The sequence below is a fragment of the Somniosus microcephalus genome, chromosome 8, assembly GCF_052327205.1.
Source record: "Somniosus microcephalus isolate GS21.2 chromosome 8, FLI_Smic_1.0, whole genome shotgun sequence".
In the NCBI taxonomy this organism is placed as follows: Eukaryota; Metazoa; Chordata; class Chondrichthyes; order Squaliformes; family Somniosidae; genus Somniosus; species Somniosus microcephalus.
This window is the reverse complement of record NC_140994.1, coordinates 75,824,902-75,845,629: the sequence shown is the minus strand read 5'-3', so window position 1 is coordinate 75,845,629 and position 20,728 is coordinate 75,824,902. Positions and strand designations below refer to the sequence as shown.

General features: G+C 44.4%; 1 protein-coding gene across 9 annotated transcripts in view; it reads left to right on the top strand.

The window, feature by feature from the left end:
* pcdh15b (protocadherin-related 15b) overlaps positions 1–20,728 on the top strand; it is a 1,235,959-nt gene that overhangs the window by 344,294 nt on the left and 870,937 nt on the right. The window contains exon 3 of one of the 9 annotated variants that reach the window (XM_085994894.1): positions 19,919–20,045. The exons of the other annotated variants lie outside the window; for them this stretch is intronic. Within the exon in view, the coding sequence (XP_085851020.1) occupies positions 19,919–20,045 (127 nt within the window). The remainder of the gene's footprint in view (positions 1–19,918; positions 20,046–20,728) is intronic. 9 annotated transcript variants of the gene reach the window in all.

Below are 20,728 nucleotides of genomic sequence, written 5' to 3'. Positions count from 1 at the left end.
CAGGTGGGAAAGTATCTTTTTTTCCCCAGCGGGTCGGGACGCCGCTGTGAACCCAACACCACGCGCCATTTCGGGTCTGTCAGCACTGAGCAGGCCCGACGGGCAGCGACGGGTTCACAGCAGGGGATGCAATTCAGGTAATTAGTGGCTTGTTTAGAGCCACTTAAGAATAAATTTCAGCTCATCTCCTGCATTTGACAACTCGCCCATGGGGTCCACGCTGATCGTGGATGACGTCTGTGAAGCTGAAGCGGGAGTTCAGTGGCCATTGAATCAGCTGTTGAGTTGACAGCTTCAAATGTACAGTAAAATCTCCCACCTTACAGATATCTTCCCTCAGCCACAAACTCTTCATTACTGCATTTCCACAACAGATTCACCATGCTGCAAGTCTTTACACAAGTCTCCATCCAGTCTGACCTCATTACCTCTCACCATTGGCAGATCGCTTCTGTCATCCCTACGTCACCTGCTCATCAGCATGGGTGCCCTTTAAACTCTCTCACCTTGGTCTTCAGAATTCCACCATGATCAGCCCCCAACACCAGCAGCACCAGGCACACCAGCAACACCAACAACAACACCACAAACCTTCTCCGCAATCACCTGATGATGCACAGAACAGAGGGCATCAGCACATTGCTGCCCAGGAGGCCAGGGATGACCTCATCATGGCCAGATTTACTTCACTTGACACTGTACACCCTGGCTGCCACATGATGCACCAGGTTGGCACCACCCCACACCAACACCATAAAACATCCCTACAATACCCAAGCCATTCTTTTCACATTCATGACCATTGTGGGGGGTACCGTTATGTCTCACCATTCACTGCAACTCACTGCAACCACTTTCAAAGATGCACACAAATCTGTCCAAGAATGCAAAGTGTTGAAAATAAAGGTTTCAATGTTTGACACCACATTAACAGAAACTTTACATGAACATTGCATAAAACACCCAAGTGGCTACCCTTGTGTGTTAGTTGGTATGATTGCATTAGGATGAGGGTGAGTGTGAGGGGTGGCTAGTGAGTTGGGGACGTGATAATGTAGATAGAGAGGGATGGGTGGACGTGCAAGGTAAGTTGGTGTGAGTAAGGATGTGCAGGAATAGGGTAGGGAAGGCAGAGTGATGGGGATGTGATGAGAGGCACAGCAGGATTAGGTTGAGTATGGCTTTGTACTAATGTTTTATGATCTACTGAGATCATTGAAATGTTTGCGGCACTGCACCCAGGTCCTCCTGACCACATCCCTGCTTGTGCCCTCCTGTGCAATGTGCAACCCGGCTGTGTTAATCTCCTGGGGAGGTCTCTTCCGCCCATGTGAAGGGAAGAGGACCTTCGTGCGTGCTGCTACTCCCTCCATAAACATAAGGAGGGAGTCATGGGAAAACAAGTGCAGTCATTGTCAGTGTTTGCAGCATCTCAGTGCTGTAGAACACTGACAGCGCAAATGTCAAAATAAAGTTGGCCATGGTCCCTTTAAGGAACTTGCTGATGACACATCATCAAGTTACGTCACCAGACCGCTTCCTCTAATTGGCTGGTAAACGCGCTGGACTGGCTTCACAAGCCCCATCAAGGTAAATTCATTTCAGAGGCCAGGATGGAGCCAGCAACGGGGTCGGGACCCGCCACTGACATCACCCGCCCTGGAGTCGCCGAGGTTAGCAAAATTGCGGCCCACGTCTTCTGCCTCCGCACATAGGTTACATTTTTGGTCTCTAATAGGCCCTACCCTTTCCTTAGTTATCATTTGCTCTTTATGTATTTATAAAACATCTTTAGGTTTTCCTTGATTTTACTTGCCAATATTTTTTCATGCCCTCTCTTTGCTTTCCTAATTTCCTTTTTAATTTCACCCCTGCACTTTCTATACTCCTCTCAACTTTCTGTAGTATTGACCTCTTGCTATCTGACAAAAGCTTCCTTTTTTTTCCTTATCTTACCCTGTATGCTCCTTGACATCCAGGGGGCTCTAGATTTTGGAGCCCCACCCTTTTCCTTTGTGGGAAGATATTTGCCCTGGACCCTCACTATCTCCTCCTTGAATGCTTCCCACTACTCTGACACTGATTTACCTTCAAGTAGCTGTTTCCAATCCACTTTTACTAAGTCACATCTCAGCTTAGTAAAACTGACCTTTCCCCAATCGAGAACTATCTTTGTCCTTTTCCATAACTATGCTAAATCTAACTGGTAGATCCTTTAAATAAATATTTTTTATCTGTCCTCACTATAGAAGACACAAAAAGCACATCAAAAATAGTGGGGAACTAAGGGGCTTATAAGAGTGAGGAACTTAAAGTAATTAATATCAGTAGAGAAAAAGTACTTGAGAAACTAATGGGACTAAAAGCTGACAAATCCCCTGGACCTGATGGTCTACATCCTAGGGTTCTAAAAGAAGTGACTGCAGAGATAGTGGATACATTGGTTATGATCTTCCAAAATTCCCTAGATTCTAGAACGGTCCCAGCAGAGATTGAAAGGTAGCAAATGTAACCCCGCTATTCAAGAAAGGATGGAGAGAGAAAACAGGAAACTACAGTCGTCGGGAAAATGCTGGAATCCATTATTAATGAAGTGGTAACAGGGTACTTAGAAAATCATAATATAATTAGGTTTTAATATAAATGGTTTTATGAAAGGGAAATCGTGTTTGACAAATTTATTAGAGTTTTTTGAGGATGTAACTAGCAGGGTAGATAAAGGGGAACCAGTGGATATAGTATATTTGGATTTGCAAAAGGCACTCGATAAGGTGCCACATAAAAGGTTGCTACGCAAGGTAAGGACTCATGGGGTTGGGGATAATATATTAACATGGATAGAGGATTGGTTAACGGACAGAAAACAGAGAGTAGGGATAAACAGGGGTTAGGCAGGCTGTAATTAGTGGGGTGCTGCAAGAATCAGTGTTTGGGACTCAGCTATTTACAATCTATATTAATGACCTAGATGAAGGGACCAAGCGCAGTGTATCCAAGCTTGCCGATGACACAGAGCTAGATGGGAAAGTAAGCTATCACGAGGACACAAAGAGCCTGCCAAGGGATATAGACAGGCTAAGTGAGTGGGCAATAAGGTGGCAGATGGAGTATAATGTGAAGAAATGTGAGGTTATTCACTTTGGTAGGAAGAATAGAAAAACAGAATATTTTTTAAATGGTGAGAAACTATTAAATGTTGATGTTCAGAGAAACACAAAGTTAGCGTGCAGGTACAGCAGCAATTAGGAAAGCAAATGATATGTTGGCCTTTATTGCAAGGAGGTTGGAGTACAAGGGTAAGGAAGTCTTATTACAACTGTACAGGGCTTTGGTGAGACCACACCTGGAGCACTGTGCACAGTTTTGCTCTCCTTATTTGAGAAAGGACATACCTGCCTTAGAGGCGGTGCAATGAAGGTTCACTAGATTGATCCCTGGGATGAGAGGGTTGTCCTATCAAGAGAGATTGAGTAGATTGGGCCTATATTCTCTGGAGTTTAGAAGAATGAGAGGTGACCTCATTGAAACATATAAGATTCTGAGGGGGATTGACAGGGTAGATGCAGAGAGGTTGTTTACCCTGGCTGGAGAGTCTAGAATGTGAGGGCATAGTCTCAGGTTAAGGTGTCAGCCATTTAAAACTGAGATGAGGAGCAATTTATTTACTCAGAGTTGTGAATCTTTGGAATTCTCTACCCCAAAGGGCTGTGGATGCTGAGTCGTTAAGTATATTCAAGGCTGAGATAGATAGATTTTTGGACTCTGGGGGAATCAAGGGATTTGGGAATCGGGCGGGAAAGTGGAGTTGAGGTCAAAGATCAGCCATGATCTTATTGAATGGTGATCAGGCTCGAAGGGCCGTATGGCCTACTCCTGCTCCTAATTCTTATGTTCTTAAGTTTAAATTCTCTCCCACTGATATCCCTTCTGTTATGTATTGTGTGTTCTCCTCCCACCTGTGGTGGCGCTGTCACAGCAGATAAATGGTTGGGTGTTCTCTTTGGTTAAGTTTAGCTCTCTTTGTTCGGAACTGCCCAGAACTTCCTTTCCTTCCAATAAAGCACTTCATGTTTGAATCTCTGAGTTCTGAGTCCTAAATTGTGTCTAGGTAGAAAGGTACCGACACAACAAGTGGCGACGAGGATGGGATGAATCTGTGTTGTGGGAGCTTTCTTGTTTTCGACTACAAAACACTCGGAACAGAGATTGCAGCATCACATTAATGTTACGGCAGTGAGTAAACAGAAATTTTAATTTGAAACGTGAGATGGCTACTATATTAGGAAACATCGGTGATTTTGATGAAAATGTGGAGCAATGGAGCGCATATATGGAACGTTTTGACTATTTTGTATTGGCGAATGCGGTGGCAAATGAAAAGGTCATGCCTACCTTTTTGAGTGTAACCGGGCCGAAGACATTTAATTTACTTCGCAGCCTCGTGCAGCCAGATAAGCCAGGAACTAAAACATACAAGCAACTAGTGGAAATTCTTGGAGCACTTTTTTCACCAAAACCTCTGGTTATTGCTGAGAGATTTAGATTTCACAAACGGAATCAAGAGGAGGGGGAATCCGTGACGATGTTTATTGCTGCTTTAAAAAGGTTGTCAGAACACTGCGAGTTCAAGAAGGTGCTGAAGGACACCATTAGAGACAAACTGGTGTGTGGTCTGCAAAATGCAGCCACACAGAAGCGCCTTCTTACTGAGGACAACCTTACTCTTGAAAAGGCCATTGAAGTTAGTGTCTCCATGGAGATGGCGGAAAAGGAGGCTCACCAGTTGAGTTCAACAGGGAGAATTCACAAGGGGTCGTCTGAGCCTAAAGGTGCGCGGAACGGCACATGTTACCGTTGTGGGAAAACGGGCCTTCACGCTAATGACTGCTGGTGTACGGAGCTGGAATGCCGAAATTGTGGCAAAAAGGGTCACATTAAACACGCCTGTAGAGGTAAAAAAAAAGAACAGACAGAGCTGGGAAGCATGAAAGCAAAATGTCTGTATTTGGACAAGAGAGGAAAAGGAGTGTTCATTCAGTGCAGTATGATGGAACAAGCAAAACAGAGGGAAGCGACACCTCTGAGGAGGAAGAGGTGCACATATTGACGGTTGCAGGTGGTTCAAATGGCTACTGGGTATCACCACTGGTGGAGGGACAATCAGTGCGGATGGAGGTGGACACAGGCGCGGCTGTGTCCCTTGTTTCAGACACTGTCTACAACAAAATGCGAAAGCATCTTAACTTCAGCCAAAAAAAATTGTGCTAAAGACGTATACCGGCGAACCTGTGGCCATGAGAGGCGCCATTGAGGTGACAGTTAAATTGAACGGACAGACTGCGAAACTGCCACTATATGTGGTAAAGGGAAATTACCCATCGCTACTGGGACGTGCGTGGCTAGAGAAAATCACGCTGGACTGGCCTGCAGTCCGCATGATGTCAAAAGGGGAGTCAGGTCTGACTGCAGTGTTAAACAAACATGCAGAACTCTTCAATGGGGAACTGGGGAGCATGAAAAAGACCAGCGTGAGACTGGACATTAAACCTGACAGCAAGCCGAAGTTTCACAAAGCCCGACCTGTACCCTATGCAATTAGGCCAAAAGTTGAGGCTAACTTGGAGGCCTTAGTCGAGAATGGAGTCCTAGAGCCTGTGAGCGTGAGCAAATGGGCCACACCCATTGTTGCTGTCCTGAAAAAGGATGGATCTGTTCGAATCTGCGGGGATTTTAAAGTGACTATTAACCCGGTGCTGTCTGCGGAACAGTACCCTCTTCCCCTCATTGATGATCTCTTTACGGGCCTGGCCGGAGGGCAAAAGTTCAGCAAAATAGACTTATGCCAGGCTTATCTACAAATCGATGTCGATGACAAATCAAAGGAGCTGCTGACAATTGTGACACACAAGGGGCTATACAGGTACTGCCGCCTTCCGTTTGGAATTACGTCGGCCCCTGCTCTATTCCAAAGGGCAATGGATCAGATTTTGAGTGGACTGCCGGGAGTCCAGTGCTACCTGGACGACATCCTTGTCACTGGGACAAATGAGGATCATCTTCTGAACTTGGATGCGACACTACAACGACTGATAGAATACGGACTCAGAGTTCGTAAGGACAAATGTGAATTCTTTCAGTCTTCAGTTGAGTACCTGGGGCATGTGATTGACGCTACTGGCCTGCATAAGGCGCCATCAAAGGTCAAGGCGATCGTGGAGGCCCCAGCACCCCAGAATGTGAGCCAGTTACGTTCATTTCTGGGGCTGCTTAACTACTATGGGAAGTTTATTCCAGACTTAGCAACATTGCTGAAGCCGTTACATCAATTGCTATGTCAAGGCAAAACATGGAAATGGACTGAACTGTGCAACGAAGCTTTCGCCCAAGCAAAGAAAGCATTGCTGAAATCGGAGGTCCTGACACACTTCGACCCAAAGCTACCCGTGCAGCTAGCATGTGATGCGTCACGATATGGTGTGGGAGCAGTCATATCCCACATCATGCCTTCTGGTGAAGAGAAACCTATCGCCTTCGCATCACGCACCTTGAACAAGGCCGAGAGTAACTATGCACAGATTGAGCGCGAGGCCTTGGGAATCGTTTTTTGAATTCGAAAATTTCATCAGTACCTGTATGGGAGAAGGTTCACACTCCTGACGGACCACCGTCCGTTGACTTCAATCTTCGGGCCCCACACCGGAATTCCATCTCTTGCTGCAAGCAGGATGCAAAGGTGGGCTTTACTGTTGTCGGGACACACATACGACATCAAATATTGCAAATCAGGCTTGCACGGCAACGCAGACGGTCTCTTGCCTGTTACTCCCCCAGAGCCTCGTCAGATAGACATCTTCTACTTTAGACAAGTGGAGGGAGCACCTGTCACGGCAGTTCAGGTGCGAAGGTACACCCGCAACGATCCAGTCCTGTCTGAGGTAATGGACAATGTCATTCGAGGGAGAGCTATAGGAGATTCTCCTAGTTTGAAACCTTACGTTTCAAAAAGAAATGAGCTCTCCGTCCAGGCAGGTTGTCTTCTTTGGGGACACCGTGTCATAATTCCGCCACCTCTGAGGGAACCTATACTGCAACAACTTCATACAGGCCACAGTGGGATGGTTCGGATGAAGGAAATGGCAAGAAGCTACTTCTGGTGGCCAGGTCTCGATGGGAATATTGAGGAGAGAGCCAAAACATGTTCCCCATGTCAAAGGGTCCGGAATGTTCCACAGCTGGCAACCCTACACCCCTGGGATTGGCCTGCAGAAGTGTGGCAGCGAGTACATGTGGACTTCGCCGATCCTTTCGAAGAGCAGATGTTTATGGTGGTTGTGGACGCTCGTAGCAAGTGGCCGGAGGTCGCTGTGATGAGGTCTACCACGGCAGAGAAAACAATTGAGAAACTTGGTGAGATGTTCAGCTGTTATGGCTCGTAAGTGACAATGGTCCACAATTTGTATCACAGGAGTTTGCAACCTTCCTGCACGTGAATGGTGTCCAACACATCAGGTCTGCACCCTATCATCCCTCTACTAACGGCCAGGCAGAAAGGTTCGTGCAAACTTTGAAGCATGCCTTGAAGGCATCGCAAGGTCAGGGCTCAATCCACCAACGTCTGAACAGCTTCCTGTTGTCCTACAGGAACGAGCCGCATGCCACAACCAAAACTTCCCCCGCTTCGCTCATGATGAAGAGGCAGTTGCGGACAAGTTTTGACTTACTCAAACTTCCAAGGGCAGAACTGGTTGTCCATTGTCAACAACAAGCTCAAGTTGAAAAGAGAGAGAAAAGAGCCAAGGAGAGACGGTTTCACCCTGGAGAGCACGTCCTAGCTCGAAACTACAACACTGGACCGAAATGGGTTCCTGCTATGGTGATCGCGCAGACAGGCCCTGTGTCTTACACGGTTGAGACTGCCGAGGACGTCGTCTGGAGAAGACACACAGATCAACTGTTGCTAGGAGCAGAGACAGCCACAGAGGCTCCAACGGCTGGTTGGCCTGAACTGTTTACGGATGATACCGCAAACCAGCATCCTTTGCCACAGTGCTCTTCTCCAACACAGGAAGTCATCAAGACTGTTCCACCTGTGCAAACTCCTGACTTTCGACTGACACAGGCACCTTCTCCATCCAGGCCTGTGTCAATGCCTACTGCTGTGGAAGCCAGCGATGACCGCCGGTATCCTGTCAGGGAGCGGCGGCCTCCAAGACGCTTGGATCTGTAGGCTTAGTGACTTACCCACAAGACTGGGGCAGAATAATCCCCAGGGTAAAGTCAGGGGTTGAGGCAGTCTACCTCTACCCTTGGTCAGTGAGTGCATTGAAAGTAACTTACCTGTTGAGGAATAATGTGGACCTTTCATTTAAGAGGGGAGGAATATGTTATGTATTGTGTGTTCTCCTCCCACCTGTGGTGGCGCTGTCACAGCAGATAAATGGTTGGGTGTTCTCTTTGGTTACGTTTAGCTCTCTTTGTTCGGAACTGCCCAGAACTTCCTTTCCTTCCAATAAAGCACTTCATGTTTGAATCTCTGAGTTCTGAGTCCTAAATTGTGTCTAGGTAGAAAGGTACCGACACAACACCTTCCACCTGCCCAGCTTCATTCCCCAAAACTAAGTCCAGAACTACCCCCTCTCTTGTTGCACTTGTTACATACTGGCTTATAAAGTTCTCCTGAATGCATTTTAAGAATTCTGCCTCTCCATACTTTTTACACTAATTCTATCCCAGTTAATATTAGGGTAGTTGAAATCCCCTATTACTACCCTATTGTTTTTGCTTTTCTCAGAAATTTGCCTACATATTTGCTCTTCTATCTCCCTCTGACTGGAGGTCTATAGTACACTCCCAGCATTGTGATTGCCCTTTTTTTGTTCTTCAGTTCAACCCATATGGCCTCTTTGATGATCCTTCTAACATATCATCCTTCCTCACAGCTGTAATTGTTTCTTTAACCAATATTGCGACCACCCCCCACCCTTTTGATCCCCCTCTCTATCTCATCTGAAAACCCTGTGGCCAGGAATGTTGAGCTGCCATTCCTGCCCTTTTTTAAGCCATGTTTCAGTAATAGCTATATCATACTTCCACGTATCTATCTGTGCTTTCCGCTCATCTGCCTTGTTCACTAGACTCCTTGCATTGAAATATATACCATTAAGCCCTGCCAAACTCCTTTGTTTTCTATTTTCTAGTCTTTGCTTCCTCTGCCTTCCAAACTCACTTACTAATTTACTGCCTTCCATTTCCAGCTTTGATTCTCTCCCTACTAAATCTACCCTCAGATTCCCATCCCCCTGCCAAGCTAGTTTAAACCCTCCCCAACAGCAATAGCAACCCCCTCCCCCAGATCCTGCCCCAATGCTGCAGGAATCTAAAACCCTCCCTCCTGCACCATCTCTCCAACCACGCATTGATTGCTACCTTTGAGGTTCTACTTACTAATCTTTTTCCTAACTCCCTAAATTCTGCCTGTAAAATCTCATCTCTCGTTCCACCTATGTCATTGGTACCAATATGGACTACAACCTCTGGCTGTTCACCTTCCCCCCTCAGAATGTCCTGCAGCCGCTCAGTGACATCCTTGACCCTGGCACCAGGGAGACAACATAGCATCCTGCAGTCACATCTGTGGCCGCAGAAACGCCCAGGATCCCATACGCTTTATTAACTGCTTTGTTAATCTGTCCTACCACCTTCAACGATTTGTGCACAAACACCCCCAGGTCTCTCTCTTCTTGCACCCCCTTTAAAATTGTACCAATTAGCATATATTTTCTCTTCTCATTCTTCCTACCAAAATGTATCACCTCACACTTTTCTGCAATGAATTTCCATTTGCCCACCCATTGCACCAGCCTGACTATGTCCTCTTGACGTCTATTATTCACTGTTTACTACACTTCCAAGTTTCATGTCATCTGCAAATTTTGAAATTGTGCCCTGCAGCCCCATGCCCCAGTCATTAATGTATATCAGAAACAGCAGTGGCCCTAGTGCTGAACCCTGGGGAACTCCACTGTATACCTCCCTCCAGTCCAAAAAACAGCCATTCACCACAAAACTGTACTTTCTATCCCTTAGCCAATTCTGTATCCACGCTGCTATTGCCTTTTTTATCCGATGGGCTTCAATTTTGCTATGTGGTACTTTATCAAACGGCTTTTGAAAGTTAATATACACAACATCAACTGCACTGCCCTCATCAACCCTCTCTGTTACTTCATCAAAAAACTCAATCAAGTTAGTCAAACACGATTTGCCCTGAACAAACCCGTGCTGGCTTTCATTTACTAGTTCATGCTTGTCCAAGTGGTTGTTAATTTCTCCCGGATTATTGTTTCTAAAAGCTTCCTCACCACTGATGTTAAACTGACTGTAATTGCCAGGTTTATCCTTCTCCCCTTTTTTGAACAAGGGTGTAACATTTGCAATCCTCCAGTCTTCTGGCACCACCCAAGTTCTTTTTTCCCTATACTGGAAGAGGCATGACCAAGTCACTAATCCACCCTTGCAGCTGGGGATTGGTATATGATTTGTCACAGAATGTTTTAAACAAAAAAGGGAAGAATGCAAAAATAAGTGATCAGTCATTAAAGTGCTCACATAGCTAGCTTAAAGGTTCTTAGCTAAATCTAAATACATTATCAATATTCCTTACAGGCACTCTAAAGTGTATATTTTAATTTATTTTGTGTACCAGTAACAGGGCACGCAAAGCAATCACTGCATTTTAACCATGAATGCAAATTAAAATTGCTTATATTTTTGATTGTTTTAATAATTGTGATTACTTATTCTAATGCTCTACTATGACATAATTACATAAGTATTACATTTATTTTAAAGGGTTCATCCTTTCATCATCAAAGTGCCAACTGAGGAACAATAAATTACCAAAATGATAGAGAGAGTGCTGAAAGCATACTTCAGATGCTAATATGAAACTCATAGTAGCCCATAATGTTGTTTTCACACTGGCATTTTTATTTCAAATGGTTTTTCAATGTTCTGTCACCATTGATGAGAAATAAATATATGGGATCCCAGTGAGCACAGTGGCATTTGATGATTCATATCAGTCCTTGGCTTTGTTCCACTTCTGGACTGAGAGTTTATGTATTCAAGTTGAAGTGCTTGCTAGAATTTGAATAACTGGTCTCAAAGGATGAATGGCAATTCAGCAACAGCTTAATGGGAGACTGGGTTCACCAGATAAATATTCGACAAACCTGTTTCACTTCAAAACGCATGGGGTTGGGATGGATAACCTCCTTTCTACTATTAATGGGGTGGGTGCTAGGTTTTGTCCATGCTATGAGAATGAACAGGTACAGTGCATGTTAATACACTAACATGCTCATTAAGGGCCAACTAGAAACTATGGCCTAGACATTCGATTAAGTCCGAATACAGGCAGAGCCACCGCAGGCCAAGGGAAGGTCCATGACAGGGTGAAGGGCAGGAGTGATTAAATGACAAATGCAATGATGGTGCAATGCAAAAATGTGGGGGGGCGGGGAGTTGGGGAGTGGTTGGTGTGCGTGGTAGGGGGGCGATAATAGAACAAGTATAGAAACAAAAGATGGGTCCAGAGGAGGTGTAAATGGTTACAGCAGAATTGCAGAGGGGGAGGGCAGCATGGAATAGGCAAAGCAAAGAGGGTTGCATGGCCTGGGAATGAGGCAGAAGAAAGGCACGCAGACCACCCTGCCAGTCAAGTACTGATAGGGGATCTCCACGCCAAGCATCAGCCCACACCTCCTCCACTCCCAGTGGCGCTGGTGCAACCATCCTCCAGCACCTGCTGTCTGAGAGAAACTGAGAGCGGTGGTTAAAATCTAGAGAGAATGCATTGCTCTCCTGGCTTTGTCAAACAATTTTCCATGAAGATATCACCCCTTTAATTATGAGCAATACAGCTCATGAGTGAACTTTACTGTTGTACTTTGAAGGAAAGAATGGTGTTTCAAGTTGAATTTCAATTCTTGTTTGCGTTGTTCAAAAATGTTCAGAAGTGATATATGAACCAAAAAAATGTATAACTGATTGCATGCTTTCTGGTGAGCGCTCACTGCACAGATGCAATTTGGGAATCCGGGGTTCACCAAATATTCATCTGAAAGAAAAATTTGATGTTGCTGAGAGAGGAATGTTGCCCAAAACACTGGGAAGAATTCCTGCTCTTCTTCCATTAATACTGTGTTGATAAACAGGCAAAGGGCAGTTGTTTGCATGAACCCTAAAGAGCTTTTGTGTCTCATCTGATGGACATTAAACATTCCATCAGTACTGTACTGTACTGTGAGCCGAGATTATGTACTCAAGTCCTGGGGTAAGGCTTCACCACACAACTTTCCAACTTAGAGAGCTACCAACTAAATCAAGCAGACATAACATCTGGCAATGTTAAAATTGTTTTGCATTGATTGATGCATTTTTATCACTAGTGAACAGAATTAATCTTTGTTATTGCTAGCCGTGCAACTGACATCGAGATCAAACCTTGGTCGGAGTGCAAATGTATCTTTGAAACACCAGCATTTCCTTGCTTTTGAAGTAGTCTCCTGTAATGTATTATCACCTGGTTTGGTATGAGCATGCTCAGTTCGCTCTGGCCTAGTAAAGCAAGCACATAGACTCAGCAACTCATCGTGTCTCTGTCCTTCATTTGTTCTACCCACATATATTACATCTCCTGACATCAAAAAATGCATGATATTCTGGTTCACCACAACTCTTTTCAGCTTTGCCCCATAGAGTGGCTAGCAGGAGCTAAGACTGAAGTGGGGGGGAAGTTGAAAGACTTTTTTCATCTTTCCCAGAGATTAAATTTATGAAGTCACATGTTACTTTGCCTTGCCTGCCTTAGAATTAACAAAAATATGCCAATTTAAGCAGGTGAATCTGAGTAACAATCAGCCCATGTGACCTGGTTAAAGATGGAGTGCTGAGACATTTAAGTCACTACACTGCTACCTGATCCAAGTGACTTTTGTTTGATTTTGTACCTTGGCGAATGGTTTGTTCACATTTCTGTGTCTGATAATTACCTTTATTTGTCATATGGTCCGGTTTGGTATTTTCTGATGTGAGCAAATCTACATTTTGGAATGCGAAGCCAGATTGCACCCGTACTTTTTTTTTAAATCAATAAAGAAAACTATTAACACACAGTTCAACAGCAAACTACGTTTCCCTTAAACCATTTGTTCAAAAGGCATTACAAAATACCAATATATAGATAATCACTTATGTCAGAATTTAGATAATTTGTTCATATTTGCCAACAAGATATCATCTGGCTTGATGAGCTATGGTTAGATAGGCATATCCATTTGGGAGTAAGTGCTACATCTAAATCCCAAGCAAATTTAATTTACATAGTAATGTTAAGTAATATTGAATTTGTGTCGTGGTTTGCATACATCAGTGTCACATTAGACTGTTTAAAAGTTAAAAATGAAAAGTCAAAATTAGAAATGATTTTATATGGAAAAATAAATAAATGGAAATGGATAAAAAAAGTATCATAATTTCTACAAACAGATGATGATCTGAGCTAAGCAAACCAATTCACTGAAATACATAGACACCATTGCGGGGGGGGGAATTTAACCCCAAAAAACAGGCGGGTTTGTGTCAAGTGAGAGGTTAAAGTGTTAAAAATGTGAATCCTGACCCCAAGCCGCCTCCAGCCTGCCCACTTCCGGTTTTAAAAGAGTCAGGTCGGACAGCCAACCCACTTCCAGGAGGCGGGGTGGCACTTTAAATATGATAATGAGGCTGGAGGCCTCAGATTTAACCTGCTTTGCAGGTTTAACTGTGGCCGGCCAGGGTTTCTGGGCCTTGGGATTCCCGGCAGCTGCAACGAGGTGAGGCCAGTCTCGGGGAGCACTCCTTGTGGGTTGGGAGGAGCAGGAATGCTTTGCCCCGGCCCCCCAAGCTCCCCCACCATCAGCCCCCTCCTGGGATTGGACCATCCCCGGGCTTGGACCTACCTGGTCCTACGGCCACTTCTTCAGCATTCCCCGCCCGACTGGAAGCCAAGCCTGTCCATCAGGCTGACCTCCCCAGGGTGCGGGGAGACCCGGACTTCTGTGGATCCCGTGTGCTACCGGGCCCCCACCCCTACCCCGCGGGTCCAAAAGTTAAAATATCCCCCCCATATCCTTGACGTATACTTACGGCTTAAGTCAACGGGAATGCAAAATAGAATCTTAAAGTTTCACTTAAGTTTATGAATGATGCAAAGACTTCTTCAACATAATTTGAGTAACTCAGTTAGTGTCATAGTGAATCTTTGAATGTCTACATATTTCCATCATTTACATTAATCGATTATGACAAAGTATCTATTTATATTTAAGTTATTGATATGTGATGGAAAATTCATAGATATTAAAAACTTCACTGACACTGACAAAGTTAGTCAAATTATGTTGAAGGATTCACTGGGGAAGGCAATAAATTGTATATAGTGTGCACTTGTAGGACATCATCTCATATGTTCTTCCAGAGAACTATCCCTGTGCTGCCCTGACTTGTACTTACTTGGCTAGGCTTTGCTGCCTATTTTTTTCCCCTTATTTCATTTGAGTTTTAATCAATTTTTTGCCTATTTCAAACTATGTGGTGGGTGATATTGGTCCTTTGAATATCCCTTCTGTGAACTTCGGGTTTTTTTTCTTCTGAAAATGAGCTAATGCTTTAATATGTGCTGAGTGATCTTTTGACCAGACTTTAGCTTGGGCCCTATTTTCCTCTGATTTGTTTTTAAATTAATTTTTTGCTTTATTGCTGCGCGTTATTATTAATCCTTCAATCATTGCTTGCATGTGTTTTGGAGGCACAATCTTCTGCCAATTCACCTGTTTATCTATGTTTCATGTGACCTTTGACCTGATCCTAGATTACCCTCCCCCATGTCCGCATTATTATACAGTTTTAGTCATTGTTACTGATGTGCTTTGGAGAACATTCTTCTGAAAGTTAACTTATGCTTATGTGTGTGAGGCGACCTTTGACCTGACTAAGATGTAGAATTTGGACTGTGATGGAAATGCAGGACTATTAGTTCTAGAATCACATAAGAGGCTTGGAAGGGTGACCTGATGGACTAATGGTCTTATCCTGTCCAAAAACATTTCTACGTTAATACAACTGTTACAAATAACTTGAATGCAAAAAAAAATCACCAGCTTGTTAACCAAATCTTTATACTGACCAGTTTTATTGAAAATTAACAGGCTGTACTAGAAAAATTCTATTGTATTGAAAGGTTTGTGATCGGCATTCTGCCAGTGAACCACTTTGAAAGCGTATAGAGGTCAGCTATTTATAACTCTTACATTTTATACATTGTTGGCAAGCATATATATTTTATCATTTGTTCACGACAAAAAAAAATTCAGGCACCTGCACTCAGTTGCTAATGGGAATCATTTGTGTTGTAGCTAAACTTTTCAGTACATTGTTTCGTGAAAGCAAAAGATAAATCCTCAAAAGATAAAACAAGAGAATGTTTTATACATTGGTAAAATAGAGATTTCTAGCAGAGATAAAACAACTTCCAATTATAGTCACCTGGTAAGCTACTGTGATTGATAGCCTGTATCTACAATTTATGAAAAAAAAATTCAATATATGAAATAATTTCTTACTCTATAGATAAGAGATTTATCTCCTGTATTTCTGACCCACGCTGTTGGAATGAAAGAAAATTGGATTAGCGATTTTGTGATTACAAACACCTCAAAGAATATCTTTCTCTCTGCCCCTCCCCCCTCAAATCCCCGATAGTTCTACTGGTAAGAAATCTGTGACATTGGTCCAGATTTTCCTGCAATGGGGAGACCGGTGACGTACGCCGTAAATCTCGCCGTCTCACATGCTGATCTCACCATTACCAACTTGCTCCAATTTTCTGTTGTTCTGATTGGAATACGCTGCTGCGAGCACAGCGACGAATCAGGCACTCAGCGCTGATCTAAGAGCTGAAGTGTCAGCACATTCGCCACCCGAAGCCGCTGGGGGGGTTTAAGTGAATGGAAGTGTAACTTAAATAAAATTTAATCTACAATTGAGATTTGCATCAAACACTGATGATCTGCTAAAATACTCACGCTCACGTGCTTGTGACAGAAAGATTGAGAAAAACAATTAATCCGGCTAAATAAACAAATGAGTAAAAACTGCTTTGCTTCCTTTTGTGATTTGAGGCAGATGAAGGTGTCGCCTATTTAAGACAGAGATGAGGAGAATTTTTTTCTCACAGAGGGTCGTGAGTCTTTGGAACTCTCTTCCTCAGAGGGCAGTGTAAGCAGAGTCTTTGAATATTTTTAAGGCAGAGGCAGATAGATTCTTGGTGAGCAAGGGGGTGAAAGGTTATCGGGGGTAGGCGGGAATGTGGAGTAATCAGATCAGCCATGATCTTATTGAATGGCGGAGCAGGCTCGAGGGGCCGAGTGGCCTACTCCTGCTCCTAATTCGTATATTTGAAAAGTACCCAAGATACTTATCATAAAATTATAGCAACAAACTTCCAACTGCACCACTAGCGTCACACATTGCTCAATGCACGACCCCCAATCACTGGGGCGGAGGTGGAAAGGGTGGCCAGCTTTAAGTTCCTCGGAGTCCACATCACGGAAGACCTCTCCTGGTCCCTCAACACCTCCTCTCTGGTGAAGAAGGCCCAGCAGCGCCTATATTTCTTGAGGAGGCTGAAGGGATGCAATCTGTCACCCCTGATCCTCTCTAACTTCTACCGCTGCACTATAGAGAGCATCCTGACAAACTGTATCACGGTATGGTACGGCGGCTGTAGCTCCCATGACCGGAAAGCCCTGCAGCGGGTAGTCAAAACTGCCCAACGCATTACCGGCACCCGGCTACCGACCATAGAACATATATATCAGAAACGCTGCCTACGGAGGGCACGGACCATCATCAAAGACCCTACTCACCCCAGCCACAGTCTGTTCGCCCTCCTACCATCTGGAAGACGCTACAGATGCATTCGCACCCGTACGACCAGATTTAGGAACAGCTTCTTTCCCAGGGCTGTCATCCTACTGAACTCCACAAATAAACACTAAAGCCTGCACATCTGCTGATGCACTTTATTCACTTTATTATGGTCATATTTATGCTAATATATATGTACAAATGTATGTTGAAATGTTTAAGTGTCCTAATCCAAATTGTACACTCTCGGGAGCCGCAAGCCTACATTTCGTTGTACTGCACTTGTGCACTAACACTGACAATAAAAGGTGATTTGATTTGATTTGATTTGATTTGATTTGATTAAATGATAAATAACAACGTGGAATAAAATTTGATTTTGGCTCTTTCTGTTTTCTATAGCAATCTTGGTGCAATAAATCACAGCGCTGTCAGGCCACCAGCACCATTATTTTTTAGGTGGCAGCGGTGTGAAAATTGACTTAAATACAGGAAACTAGCAATCTGCATTTATTTTAATAGGGGTGGGGCTATGATAATTACCGCCGAACTGCTGTCAATGAGGCTAACGGCACAAAAGTCCCAGACAAATAAGGAGCGGCGTAACTATGGGCGTAAGTCACTTACTCCACAATTTCCTCTCTTGCACTGTTCAAGAGTTGCTGCGATGTAAAGTCCCCAGGAAAATTTGTTGTAAAATGGCATTTTAAATCCACAACCACATCTGATTCAGGTGGAAGCCTCATGAATTTATGTGAATTGGGGTCCCATCGCTTAGACAGGGCTTTGATAGCACTTAAAAAGCCATTTTAAAGGCCTACTAATGGCAGTAGAGATGGCCGGATACCCAGTGGAGGCACCAAAAGGTAAATCCTGGCCAATATTTATTCCCTCAATCAATACAACAAAAACAGATTATCTGGTCATTATCACATTGCTGTCTGTGGGAGCTTGCTGTGCACAAAGTGGCTGCCGCATTTCCAACCTTACAACTGGAGTTAATGGCCATCGAAAATGGCTGCCACACTAACCAGGCAAAATTAGTTTGAGGGGCTGAAGATAGTTGGCGTAGCGCTTACCTGCCATGCAATGCCGTCCTGGTGGCATTGCTGGAGGCATCCGAGATGAAGTTTCTGTCCAGGTGCGGCATTCGAGCTTTGCACAGCCTCTAGAAGTAAGGCTGTGGTGCTCGCAAAGAATTGTGGGTAATGAAGAGGTCTGAGAATTAAAGGGGCCATGCACAATGAAGCAACACAAATTAAAATGAAGTGAAACAAAGGAGTTTTCAGCCCTTACTGCCTTTTAAAAAGTATTTAACATTAAATAGAAATCTCAAATGTGAATATTCAGCTGTTAATGCTGAATTACCTTCCTAACCTGTAAAAATGGGAAAAGTGCCTCAGCACTCACACAAATGGCTCAGCAAGTCAGGGAAGGGGCACCCATCATCTCGCACGCAGCACTCCAGCTTTCACCGAGACCATCAGTGCCAGCAGTGTCACCCCCACCATCTGGCTCCAGTTCCCAAAGAAGCTTCATGACCTCAGACCACTGTTCAAAATCAGTGAATGCATCTTCAAAAGCCGCCTCCTACCAACTGCACCACTAGCGTCCCACATTGCTCAATGCACGACCCCCAATCACTCACATACCAACAATCTGCACTAATCACGAGGCACATCTTCCATTACTAGCCTCATCTCACCCCCTTGGAGGAGACGGTGCAGGCCATTCTTGGCAGGGGCATGGCTCAGCCATTGGCCAGCGGCGGGGCTGAAAGGATACAAGATGCTGGTATCCTCATACGCTATCCTTCTTCTGGCATGTACCTCATGCTTTCCTGCCCTCCTGTCACCACAGCTCCACCCTTTTGCCTTCCTCATTTCACACACCCAAGAAATGCAGCCTGCCCAGCCAGTGGGTGACCAAGAAGAGGGAGAGGAGAGTGAAGAAGAACAAGAGCAGAGGAAGATTGATTTGACACTCCCAGCCACCAGCTCCTCAAGGCCCACCAGCAAGGCCATTTGCAGTGTCCCTCACTGAAAGTCAGCAGCCTCCCACCAGCCATGCTGCAGCCACTGGGGTAGCACTGCGTGACATCAGTAGGGTAGGCAAAGGCACACACAAGACAGTCACTAAGAGAATGCATGAGGGCGATGAGTTGATTTCTTGATGTCACATTGGATGGCTAGACATATATAGGTGGATTGGAAAGTTTGCTTTGTGGTAGATTTTACTTCAGCATCGTTGCCAAGAGGACATTGTGATGGCCAATAGCAGATGGAAGGTAAGGTGTGGGACTACTGTTGAAAGGGGAATTGGAGTTGTGGGCACTGGTACCGCAGGAGTTGTGGTCACTGGTACCACAGGCGGGTGATTCCATCCCGGATATCCCGGCCACAAAGCGGCTATCTGGGATGCATCCTTCCGTCTGCTTCCTCCTCTTCTGCTTTTCCTCTTCGGCTTCCTCTCTTCTGTGCTTTCCTCTTTCCTCTGCAAGCGGATGCTGTAAATGTGAAATGAGAGCATAAAATGCTGGAAATACTGAGCTGGTCCGGCAGCATGTCGACCTGAGACGTGAACTCTGTTTTTCTCTCTACGGATGTTGCGTGACTGGTTGAGTATTTGCAGTATATTCTGTCTTCTCAAAGGCCTTCACTTACCATCTGAGTCTTTACAAGCATCCAGCAGCACTCCCTGCACACTTAAAAAGCTTTTCACATCTATTGCAGGAAGCCACCACTTCAATAAAATCAAAAAAAAACAGCCCAAACCCCTAAGTTCAAACTTACCTGAACGATGTGTGTGTTCCTTTAAGAGGTGCAGACATTGCCACTGTCAGCCTGCTTTGCTTAGGACCCAGCACTAGGGTCGAAGTTCGCGTTGGTGACGTTAAGTCGGCGTTGCATGCCGTTTGACGTCATCACGCCGCCATTTATTCTTTCAGGATACTACCAGTTACCGGCAGCGCAAAGGAAGTGAGGAATATGGCGGCTGCCGCGGGACCCGCCACCAGCTGGCGAAAGAGCGGCGGCCACCATTTTATTGCCATTTCATGGCACTATGGAGTGGTGGTAAGTAGATGATTTTCTAGCCCCTAATCTCTTCCTTTCTGGCTCCATGTTCATTTTCATTGCTCATGTTCTGTGAAGTGCTTTGGAGCATTTTTTACATTAAAGGTGATATATAAATTTCAGTTTGAAATGCTTTTCTAAAATTTCAAGGCTTTTTTATGAACAACAACTACTTGTATTTATTTATATATATATATAGCACCTTTAATGTAGTAAAACGTCCCAAGGCACTTCAGAGGAGTGTTATAAGATAGAAAATTGATGCTGAGCCGCATAAGAAAGTAGGGCAGATGTCCAAAAGCTTGGTCAAAGAGGTAACTTTTAAGGAGCATCTTAAAGGAGAAAAGAGAGGTAGAGAAGCGGAGAGTTTTAGGGAGTGAGTTCCAGAGCTTAGGGCCTTGGTGGCTGAAGGCACCGCCACCGATGGTTGAGCGATTAAAATCAGGGATGCTCACTGGGTATCAAACTCAATTATAATTTTTAAATGGAAGATTGCATCTACTTTGACATAACTGTCAGAAGTTTGACAAAACCCCACTATGCATCCCTCGTTCATTATTGCCTGAGTAAATTATTCTCTCCTGTGCTATAAACAGCAATTTTCACACTTTATATCTGGCAAAGTGTATGCATTTGTGCTAGTGTTATTTAGTTTTCCCTCAGTGGGAACAATTGTGTTGTTT